The following is a 12233-nucleotide window of genomic DNA, read 5'->3' on the forward strand; positions in this document are numbered from 1 at the left end:
TATTAGCAGCCACTAGCAGCATATGGATTGCAAGAAAAGTGAGATGTCACGGTGACCTGATAAAAGTGATTAATACTTTAATTGGCAAAAGTTGTCCCATTATTTACAAATATTTTAATTACAGCCATTGTCTCAAGACAGACACAAAGTAAGGAGTGGTAGGGAGAGCTGGGAATCTCATATTTCTAATAGCTTTGATCCTCCCTTGTATAATCACAAATCACAGTCCTTGTTCATCGCAGCCTTCATCTCTTCCTCTGTTTTGTAAAAGAGCAAAATAGCATTAGGTCCAGCGTGATGATTACAACCGTCTGGTGTGGTATGAGAGTCTTCTCCCTTCCTTCACTTCTCCCAGCCCTTCCCTCCAGGCTGGGTGGGCAGCCTGAGCCCCACAATTCCTGCCATCTCCTCTGTGTCACGCTGCCCTTTCCCATGGTAGATGTCGTAGAGAGCCATGTGTTGCCGTGTGGAGGTGAGCAGACAGAGGTAGCTGTGCGAAGCATGGAGGGCCTCCTCCTGAGCACGGCAATATCTCTCCCCAGTGATCTAAAAAATTAAAAAAAGATAAAAGATAAAGATAAAAAGCCTGTATAAGGCATGCATAACAATGACACTAACATAGAGGACTAACGTTGCCATCTTGAAGGTGAATTTATGCAGCAATTACACTTGCAAATAGATATGATACATTTACTAAAGAAATATAAAGCGCCTTGTGAAAGTAAACACCCACTTGTCTTCACATTTTGCTGCCTTCAAATAAAATCTAAAAAAGGGATTAAATTAGATTTTTCCCCCTGCAGAGCTACACAACCTACAGTACTGCACAATTTCAAAGTGAAAGAAAGTTATAGAACATTTTCCAAATTAATAAACAAATACAAGATGTCTTGATTGTGTGTCTTCACACCCCAGAGTTAATACTTGGTGGAAGCATCTTTGGCAACATTACAGCTGTGAATAATTTCATTATGATTCTACCAACTTTGCACAGCTCTTAAAACTTCTTTGGGATCGGTGTCCCTTCCATGGGACGGTTGAGCTAACGTAGGCTAATGCGATTAGCATAAGGTTGTAAGTAACAAGAACATTTCCCAGGACATAGACATATCTGATATTGGCAGAACGCTTCAATTCTTGTTAATCTAACTGCACTGTCCAATTTACAGTAGCTATTAATATTACTGTGAAAGAATACCATGCTATTGTTTGAGGAGAGTGTTTAACTTTTTTATGTTCAAAATTGTGCAAACTAGGCACAACATTTTGAACAGAAGTGCATTGGTTCATTGAATCAGTCTAAACTTTGCACACACTCTGCCATATAGTGGCAACAATCGAAATTGCACCTGGGCTGGAATAGTACATTATGTTTTGTTGTTTGTTTCTTTGGATTATCTTCTACTAGATCTATTGGTGTTATATTCTCCTACATTTCCACAAACTTCAAAGTGTTTCCTTTAAAATGATACCAATAATATGCATATCCTTGCTTCAGGGGCTGAGCTACAGGCAGTTAGATTTGGGTGTGTAATTTTAGGCGAAATTAGAAAAAAAGGGGCGGATCCTTAACTAAGGCAAAATACTGTATATCCATTGTTTGGTTTTTTTAAATCAACATTTCTCAAGCTCAGTACATTTGGTTGTGAATCATTGGACAGCAATATTTAATATCTGCTTAAATTGTATTATTTTTTTTATTTTTTTTTTTAAACTGGACCATTCAGGAACAATCAATCACTTTTGAAAGCCATTCTGGTGTGTCTTTTGCATTAAAATATTTGTCCCACTGAAAAATAAAACCCCATCTCAGGGTTAGGTTTTCAGAAGACTGAGGTGGGTTTTTCTGTAGCTTTTTACCTGGGCTGTGCTCCTTTCATATTTATTTTGATCCTAACAAACTTCCCAGTCCCTTCACTTCATATTACTGCCCTGTATGACAAAGTGAAAAGTTGGGGGGAAAAAACTCCAAATCACCCATTCTGTTTGCAACAAGGCTGTTAAGTAATACTGCAAGACAACATGGCAAATTATTTTTGGGGGCCTAAATTAAAAACACCACGAGTGAAACCCTCTCTATTTTCAAGTATTGTGGTGACAGCATCATGTAATGGGTATGCTTGTCATCGGCAGGGACTAGGGAGTTTGTTAGGATCAAAATAAATATTTTAAAAAAGGAGCACAGCCCAGGTAAAAAGTTAGAGGAAAACAGCTTGTCTTCTGAAAACCCTGGGATAGGAGTTTTACACAAATTCTAATGTGGAAGACACACCAGAATGTCTTTCCAAGACTTGGAGTGTTCCTGAGTGGTCTTAAAACTGCTTGAAAAACAGAGACATGGTTTTGAATATTGCAGTCCATCAATGATTCCCAAACAAATGTAATGAGCTTGAGCGATTTTGACCAAAACAATGAATATACACTCGGTGGTCAGTTTATTATGTACACCCATCTTGTACCGCGTCAGATCCCCCTGTAGCCATGAAGGGATGCACCTGGTCAGCAACAATGTTCAGATATGCTATGGCATTCAAACGTTGCTCAATTGGTATCAAGGGACCTAATGTGTGCCAGGAAAACATTCCCCACACCATTACACCACCGATACCAGACTGTACCATAGACACCAGGCAGGATGGGGCCCATGGCCTCATGATGCTTTCACCAAATCCTGACTGCCATCAGCATGACGCAACAGGAACTGGGATTAGTTGGACCAGGCAATTTTTAAACCACTCCTCAAATTGTCCAGTGTTGGTGATCGCGTGCCCACTAGAGCCGCTTCTTCTTGTTCTTGTTTTAAGCCGATAGAGTGGAACCCAGCGTGGTCGTCTGCTGCAATAGCCCATCCGTAAAAATGAGGAGTAGGTTGTGTAGATCTGTTGTGCATTCCTAAATGCTGTTCTGCACACCACTGTTGTACTGCGCCGTTATTTCCCTGTTTGTGGCCCGCATGTTAGCTTGCACAATTCTTACCATTCTCCTTCAACATGCTATTTTTCGCCCACAGGACTGCCGCTGACTGGATGTTTTTTGTTTGTTGCTCCATTCTCGATAAACCCTAGACACTGTCATTTATTTATTTTATATAACTAGACAAGTCAGTTATAAATGTGTTCTTATTTACAATGACAGCCTACCAAAAGGCAAAAGGCCTCCTGCGGGTACGGGGGCCTGGGATTAAAAAAATAAATGCACTTTAAATACAGAACAAAACACACATCACAACAAGAGAGACAACACTACATAGAGAGACCTAAGACAACATAACAGCAAAACATGACCACACAGCATGGTAGCAACACAAAAACAACATGGTAGCAACACAAAAACACAGTACAAACATTATTGGGCAACAGCACAAAGGTAAAGATGGTAGAGACAATAATATATCGTAAAAAGCAGCCACAACTGTCAGTAAGAGTGTCCATGATTGAGTCTTTGAATGAAGAGATTGAGATAAAACTGTTCAGTTTGAGTGTTTGTTGCAGCTCGTTCCAGTCGCTAGCTGCAGCGAACTGAAAAGAGGAGCGACCCAGGGATGTATGTGCTTTGGGGACCTTTAACAGAATGTGACTGGCAGAACGGGTGTTGTATGTGGAGAATGAGGGCTGCAGTAGATATCTCAGATAGGGGGGAGTGAGGCCTAAGAGGGTTTTATAAATAAGCATCAACCAGTGGGTCTTGCGATGGGTATACAGAGATGACCAGTTTACAGAGGAGTATAAAGTGCAGTGATGTGTCCTATAAAAAGGAGCATTGGTGGCAAATCTGATGTTCTTTACCATTCGGCCATCTAGCAGGTCATGCGTGAAAAGCCCAGGAGGGTCGTTTGAGATACTGGAACCGGTGCGCCTGGCACCGACGATTATACCGTGCTCAAAGTTGCTAAGGTCACTCGTTATGCCCATTCTAACGTTCAAGKAAACATTAAACTGAATGCCTAGGGGCCTCCCGGGTGGCGCAGTGGTCTAGGGCACTGCATCGCAGTGCTAGCTGCGCCACCAGAGTCTCTGGGTTCGCGCCCAGGCTCTGTCGCAGCCGGCCGCGACCGGGAGGTCCGTGGGGCGACGCACAATTGACATAGCGTCATCCGGGTTAGGGAGGGTTTGGCCGGTAGGGATATCCTTGTCTCATCGCGCTCCAGCGACTCCTGTAGCGGGCCGGGCGCAGTGCGCGCTAACRAAGGGGGCCAGGTACACGGTGTTTCTGGGTTGTGCTTCGGAGGACGCATGGCTTTCGACCTTCGTCTCTCCCGAGCCCGTACGGGAGTTGTAGCGATGAGACAAGATAGTAATTACTAGCGATTGGATACCACAAAAATTGTGGAGAAAATGGGATACTTTTTTTTTTTTWTATATAAAAAATAAATAAAAAAACTGAATGCCTCGATGCCCGTCTGCCTGCTTTATATAGCAACCCATGGCCACGTGACTCACTGTCTCTAGGAACTAACCATTTTTGTGAACGGGGTGGTGTACCTAATAAAACTAGCAACTGAGTATGTGACCCGAAGAGTTGGGAAAAGTTGGTAGAATCTTATTACAAATGATTCACTGCTGCCCAAGGTGATTCCACCAAGTATTAACTCAGGGGGTTGGAGACTTGTCCAACTTGTATTTTTTTCTTGATTAGAAAAATTTACTAAAACATTCTTTCACTTTGAAAGTGAGGAGTAGGTTGTTAGATCAGTAGAAAAAATAAATAAATCTACTAACTAAAGATAGTTGGGTTAAATGCGGGAGACACATTTCAGTTGAATGTGTTTATTTGTGCAACTGACTAGGRATCCCCATTCCTTTAGAAAGTCTACACCTTGAACTTTTCACATTTTACTAGCTTAAAATTAATTCCTAAAAGTGATTTATTATTGCGCGCACCAACGAGCGTCTGCGGCGCCAAGGGCTAAAATAGAAATCATTCCTATTTCTGATGCAGATCGCGCTGAAAGTCCTGCCTCTCCCATCTCCTCATTGGTTTATAGAAGCAGGTACCCACGTGCCATCTCCTCATTGGTTATACCCACGTGGGTGATTGAAAGACGAACTTTGTTGGCGGTTGTCGTGGTAATACAATGAAAGTTTAGATGAGATCACCATATAAGTTCAAAGATGAAAAAGCCTGGAAGGAGGAGAGATGACTAGAAAAGATTTGGTTGGCCATTTTATGTGTGGATTAATAGTCGGAATAGAGGTCCTTGTGCATTTCAGGTAAAATAACAACTCAATGTTTATATCCCAGGACAAATTAGTTAGCAACAGCAAGCTAGCTAAATAGGACAAATTAACGTTAGCTAGCAAGTGCAAGCTAACTAGCCAAATTTCCATACATGTTTAATGCTTTTCGATTCGTCCCCAAATTAATGTAATTGGTTAAGAGTTTGTTTTGATATTTTAACCTGCGTGTCGTGATCGCGTTTGGTGTGGGGGCCAAAATACATTTATGCACGATAGCGCGCAGCCGGTGTGGGTTCCGTGTAACGTTAGACACACAGGCTCGTGACGGTCACCTTGGCTTGGTTAGCCAGCTACTAGTAACGTTAGGGTCAATGATACTAACCTGGTGCTGCCATTGGATAACGTCAGTTTATCGCTGTAATTTAGCAAATTAGTCCCATAACAAAGCCACCAACGCGGCTTATTCTTGAAGATAACACGTTCCAGGATGGCTAAATTGTGGCTGGAGTCGCTAACACACTTTTAACCACGGCAATCTAGCTAAGTTAGCTACATTAGCTTACGTTACCATGGTGGATAGATGTCGTGGTTTCATTAAAGTTGTAGCTAGTTAATAACCTCATTTACTCATCAACATGACTTACCTGGTTTTTACGGAATTGATCTAAAACATAATTGTATGCCAAACACTGTTTGTATTCCGGTCCTTTAATCGCTCGTATCTCCCTCAGGATCCCCCGGCAAATGCGGAGAGGTGAAGACAACGACGCCATGTTGGACTGGCTTGTTTGGGTGCGCACCAATTATACATAAGTCATTCGCGCTCACCTACTATTAGGAGCACAAATAATGACATCACTTTCGTATAGTAATAATTAAAACCTTCAAAATAAAAGCCCACATTTCAAACCATTGCAATGTCGATATCTCATTCAAACGATATTACACTCAGTGGACAGTTTATTAGGTACATCCATCTAGTACCGAGTCGGACCCCCCTTTGCCTTCAGAACATCCGGAATTATTTTTGGGCATGGATTCAACGTGTCAAATCAAATGTATTTGTCAAATGCGCTGAATACAACAGATGTAGACCTTACCGTGAAATGCTTACTTACAAGCCCTTTACCAACAATGCAGAGTTTCAAAAAAGTAAATAGGAAAATGTGTTAAAGGAAAAATAGTAACACAATAAAATAGAAATAATGAGGCTATATACGAGGGTTACAATGTGCAGGGGTACGGGTTAGTCGAGGTAATTTAGGTCAAATGTACATGTAGGTAAGGTTAAAGTTACTATGCATAGATAATAAACAGAGTTTGGCTGCCTCTCACCCGACTTACTGTCCCTCCTCTCTACCTCCCTCCATTGACAAAAATGTCCATACTGTCTTCCCGCTGAAGGCGAAACTTAAATCACACTGCATTATTTCTGCCTCGTGCACCAATCCATGTTGTTGCTCTATGACCAGAGAAAGTGTAAAATTCCTCGATATTATAAAAGACACAAGCCGCTAATAATAACGCAAGCTTATTAGGACACTTTGCTATACTAATTTGTAGGCCTATAGGTGCATTTGATTTGCTCTCTGATCATGCCGGGTAAGCGGAGTTCTATCTGCAGACACATGAAATGGTTCAAAATGGGAACACTTTGCCTTCGGCGCTAGGGCTGCTGAATTGCACCTACCGCCAACAGCGCAAAATGAATAAAATAAATAGGAAAGGAACGCTTTATCGTTGTTTTTTTTAACAGAAATGTTTGGTGATCAACTAGTAATGCCTTGGAGCTCGACCAGTTGATCGTGAGGTGGGTGACGGCTGTCCTAGACACTGTTGTGCGTGAAAAGCTCAGGAGACTGGCAGTTTCTGAGACGATCATACCATACTCAAAGGAGCTTAGGTCACTCGTTTTGCCCATTCCAATGTTTAATTGAACAGTAGCTGAATGCCTCTATGCCCATCTGCCTGCTTTGTAAAGTAAGCCACGGCCACCTGACTCACTGTCTGTAGGAGCGAACCATTTTCGTGAACGGGATGGTGTACCTAATAAACTGTGTACATTGTAATCAATGGCCCCTTTTATGGTGCTTATTGGTTTATTCGGATCCCCATCATTGCCGTGAATTTGTTTTGGACTGTGGAGAGACCCCTGGTGGCATGTCTTGTGGGGTACGTATGGGTGTCTGAGCTGCATGTTATTTGATTATGAAGACAATCTGGAATTTTCATCACAGTTGTGGAAGAAAATGTATTTTGTTATATTATATGGCCTGAAGAAGGTGCAGGCCATCCTGTTCCTCTTAGTTTCTGTAAGATTGCTAAATCACACGGTTTCAAGTTGCCCTTTAAGTTTTTGTAGTCTGTTTTATAACTGTTTCATGGTTACAGTTATCCATGATGTGTGGGAGAGTGGACGTGTCCTTGATATGATTTGTATTCCTCTTTCTCTACTATCTGTGGTGATAAGCAGAAGTACCGGACTCATTTGAAGGCTATGTGAAACACCCCACCCATCCTCGTTCTGTATAAGATGTCTGTCTGTGAGAACAAATAGCGAATTGAATAGATTTTCCCACGCATGTTCAAATAAAGCTTTTGTATATTGAGATTGGACTGCCTTATGAGTGGTTTTTCCACCACACAGTAATATTTCTCATAATACAGTGCCTTCAGAAAGTATTGATACCCCTTGATTTATTCCATTTTGTTGTGTTACAACCTGAATTCAAAATGGATTAAATACATTTTTCTGCTCACCCATCAACACACAATACCCCATAATGACAAAGTGAAAACATGTTTTTAGAAATGTTTGCAAATGTATTTAAAATGAAATACAGAAATATATAAATTTACATAAGTATAAGTAACCCCCTTTGTATAAGTAACCCCCTTTGTCAATACATGCTAGAACCACCTTTGGCAGTGATTATAGGTGTGATATTTCTGGGTAAGTCTCTATGAGCTTTGCACACCTAGATTGTACAATATTTGCCCATAATTATTTTCAAAATTCTTCAAGCTCTGTCAAATTGGTTTTCGATTACGGCTAGACAACAATTTTCAAGTCTGGCCATAGATTTTAAAGCAGATTTAAGTAAAAACTGTAACTCTGCCACTCAGGAACATTCACTGTCTTCTTGGTAAGCAACTCCAGTGTACATTTGGTCTTGTGTTTCAGGCTATTGTCCTGCTGAAAGGTGAATTAACCTCCCAGTAACTGGTGGAAAGCAGACTGAACCAGGATTTTGCCTGTGCTTTGCTCCATTCCGTTTATTTTTTATCCTGAAAAACTCCCCAGTCCTTAATGATTACTAGCATACCCATAACATGATGCAGCAACGACTATGTTTGAAAATATGGAGAGTGGTACTCAGTAATGTGTTGTGTTTGATTTGCCCCTAACATAACTCATTGTATTCAGGACAAAAAGGTAATTATTTTCCCATTTTTTTTGCAGTATTACTTTAGTGCCTTGTTGCAAACAGGATGCATGTTTGGGAATATGTATATACTGTACAGGCTTCCTTCTTTACACTCTGTCAATTAGGTTAGTGTTGTGGAGTAAGTACAATGTTTATTCATCCTCAGTTTTCTCCTATCACTGCCATTAAACTCTAACTGTTGTAAGTCACTATTGGCCTCTCCTTCAACTGAGTTAGGAAGGATGCCTGTATTTTTGTAGTGACTGGGTGTATTGATACACCATCCAAAGTTAAATAAATAACTTCACTGTGCTCAAAGGGATATTCAATGTCTGCTTATTTTACCCATCTACCAAAAGATGCCCTTCTTTGCGAGGCATTGTAAACGTAACAGGTATTGGTAAACATAAACATAAACTAAACTTATTTGCAGATGATCTCCTGATATATCTGACCAATATTGGAAACTCAATGCCCCCTTTGCTAAAAACATTTTCAAAATACTTTAACATCCCAGGATATAAAATTAAAGTGGATGCTAAATAAGTGACAACAAACAACAAATGATATAGAGAGAACTTTATTCCATTACTTAACAATTTGAAAGCAGATCTTTAAATGGAACAATCTTCCCATAAAACTTACAGGTAGAATAAACCTTTTCAGAATGGTATGGCTCCCAAAGTATTTGTATTTATTTTCGCTAAAACCAATTATCCCACCAAAGATATTATTTTAAAAAGTATACTTGGCTATCCAAGGCTTTTACCCAAGGCTTTCAGTGAGTTAATCCACTACAGAGGAACAATAGGTACATTTTGAAGATGCTCATCCCCAGAATCTTTTTACATGTCTATTTTCAAAGGATAAAGCTAAGAACATTAACGTCTTCATAGTTTAGAACACTATAATAATATGGAAGAAAATGAAACATTTTCTACAAGAACCAATATCAATCCCTAAAAAAATAACCCTATAGAACAATCCTTGGACAGCTTTTCAGAATTCACCAATAAATTGGTTCACATGGAAAACTAAAGGCATAGAAACCGTGAATGACTTGGTAACAGGGGATACATTTATTTCCATGAAAGAATTTAAAAAGCAATTTTGGACTGACCAATGTAGATATATTCAAAAAATTATAATAATCTTAAAACTTACATATCATGAAATATATATTTGAAATATTTTGGACATCAGAGTAACTTTGAGGGAATCTTATTTCAATACCTTGCAGAGAGGATATCCATCTGACGATCTATAAGGTCCTGTCTAATTCTTTCTGCAAGTGGTGCAATTGCCAGTGCAAACTTATTTTTGCTTTAGGACATTTATATAATAGTTTTATTACATTTATTATTTCAGCTGGAACAGAAAAGGCCATAATCTTCCAATGTTTTGAACAGAAAAGGCCATTCAAGATGCTTGAAAGCCTTTTCGGCATCAACAGCCATTATTGATGAATCTATATCTTGTTTTTTTTTGCGTATTGTATTAAACTGAAACATGTTCTTGTATTTGTTTGTAAGTGTCCATTTTTACTAAACCCTTTTTTATATGTATCAAGTCTGGTAAGACTTTTGCCATTATATTGCTTATAAGCTTTGTTATTATTTTATTGTCACATTTCATCAAACTTATGGGTCTATAATCAGTAGGGGACTCTCCAGATTTTCCTGGTTTTAATATAACTGAAATAACTTTGATGCATGGTTTGATACATGGAACTAGGAAGTACTGAATTGAGTGACATGTGTGTTGTTATTTGTGTAAATAGGGTTGCTACTTTGTCCCAAAATGTTGAACAGAATTCTATGGTGTCGTGGTAATTTCCTGTATTACTAAATGAGGAGAGTTTACAAACCACACACAAGTCAGAGTTATATTTTAAACTCCATCTTAAATTATATGAGCTTCACCATAACCCTTTGACTCTCAGATCAATTCAGTGTCTACAAATGAATTCTCTGAGAGTCCTTACAAAAGAATACTTAGTATCTTTTATAGCCAAGATACACCCCTCTCAACTTACATGACGAACCACAGATCTTAGGAACTTCACAAAGGGCCTTTTACTTGAAAGAGGAGTATCCCATAGCCAGATAGCATTAGCTATAAATTATCGTTCAGTTTGGTCTCTTAGACGAGGTTCTACTTCTCGTTCTTGGTACTTCCTAGTACCAAAACATTACCTCATCCAATGTCATATATCAATTGTCAATTCTAGATACACCCATCTCAAATACACCCCCTCCTGGACAAGCTCACGGAGGGGAGTGAGCCTCTAGGTCATATACTAGGTCAAGATTCATGCAACATCAGAGGGGTAATACAATGGTTCCAGACACTGCCATACTCCAACCCCCCAATGGGAAAATGAGGGAGTGACTGGAGTACAGACATAGTGGACCCCTTCACATGGTTTCACAGATATATTCACCTATGAAGACAATGTTCAAACCTGACTTCTCCCTTTCTGATATTCTGCATATTACCAGACATGTAAAAGACAAGCCTGACCTCTCCCCTCTCTGGGCCCCAAGTGACTTTTCCCTAGAGGAGAAAGAAAAATGCAACTGCAGACAGTATAGTCCAAAAGAAGACATTTTAATGACAAGTATAAAATAGATAAAACATCTTATTTATCTATGTTACCTAACTAATTCTGATTCAACTACGACAATGGGAAAGCCTTCCATTTCTGGTGATTTTTTCCGCACTAATGATTTAACAATATCTAATATTTATTTTTAGGTGATCTCTGTTTTTAGTGTTGAGTCTAAGAAGGCTATAGGATCCGTCCAAGTGCTGTTTAATTCTGATTTACACTGAACAAAAAATGTAAACGCAACWMGTAAAGTGTTGGTCCCATGTTGTATGAAGTGAAATAAAGGATCCCAGAAATTTTCCATACGCACAAGAAGCTTATTTCTCTCAAATGTTGTGCACACATTTGATTACATCCCTATTACTGAGCATTTCTCCTTTGCCAAAATAATCCACCCACCTGACAGGTGTGGTATATGAAGAAGCTGATTAAACAGGATGATCATTACACAGGTGCTCCTTGTGCTGGGGACAATAAAAGGCAACTCTAAAATGTGCAGTTTTGTCACACAACACAATGCCACAGATGTCTCAAGTTGAGGGAGTGTGCAATTGGCATGCTGACTGTGGGAATGTCCACCAGAGCTGTTTCCAGAAAATGTAATGCACGTCCAATCGGCCTCACAACCGCAAACCACGTGTATGGTGTTGTGTGGGTGAATGGTTTTCTGATGTCAACGCTGTGAACAACATGGTGACAGTGGGGTTATGGTATGGGCAGGCATAAGCTATGGACAACGAACACAACTGCATTTTATCGATGGAAATTTGAATGCATAGTGTGACGAGATCCGGAGGCCCATTTTTGTTCTGTTCATCCGCCGCCATCACCTCATGTTTCAGCATAATAATGCACAGCCCTATGTCACAAGGATCTGTACACAATTCCTGGTGAGTATAGCCTGCTTACTCAGACATGTCACCCATTGAGCATGTTTGGGATGCTCTGGATCGACGTGTATGACAGCTTGTTCCAGTTCCCGGCAATATCCAGCAACTTCGCACAGCTATTGAAGAG

General features: G+C 39.9%; 1 protein-coding gene across 1 annotated transcript; it reads right to left on the bottom strand.

The window, feature by feature from the left end:
* Positions 1-60: 60 nt before the first annotated feature.
* On the bottom strand, positions 61-6022 carry LOC111980476 (protein FMC1 homolog). Its single transcript, XM_024011215.3, has 2 exons — positions 5822-6022; positions 61-546 (listed from the first exon to the last, which is right to left on the bottom strand). The coding sequence occupies exons 1-2, from the start codon at positions 5948-5950 to the stop codon at positions 343-345; spliced, it is 333 nt and encodes a 110-aa protein (XP_023866983.1). The 5' UTR covers positions 5951-6022; the 3' UTR covers positions 61-342.
* Between the last annotated feature and the right edge of the window lie 6211 nt (positions 6023-12233).

This window comes from Salvelinus sp. IW2-2015, linkage group LG20 (assembly GCF_002910315.2).
Source record: "Salvelinus sp. IW2-2015 linkage group LG20, ASM291031v2, whole genome shotgun sequence".
Classification (NCBI taxonomy): Eukaryota; Metazoa; Chordata; class Actinopteri; order Salmoniformes; family Salmonidae; genus Salvelinus; species Salvelinus sp. IW2-2015.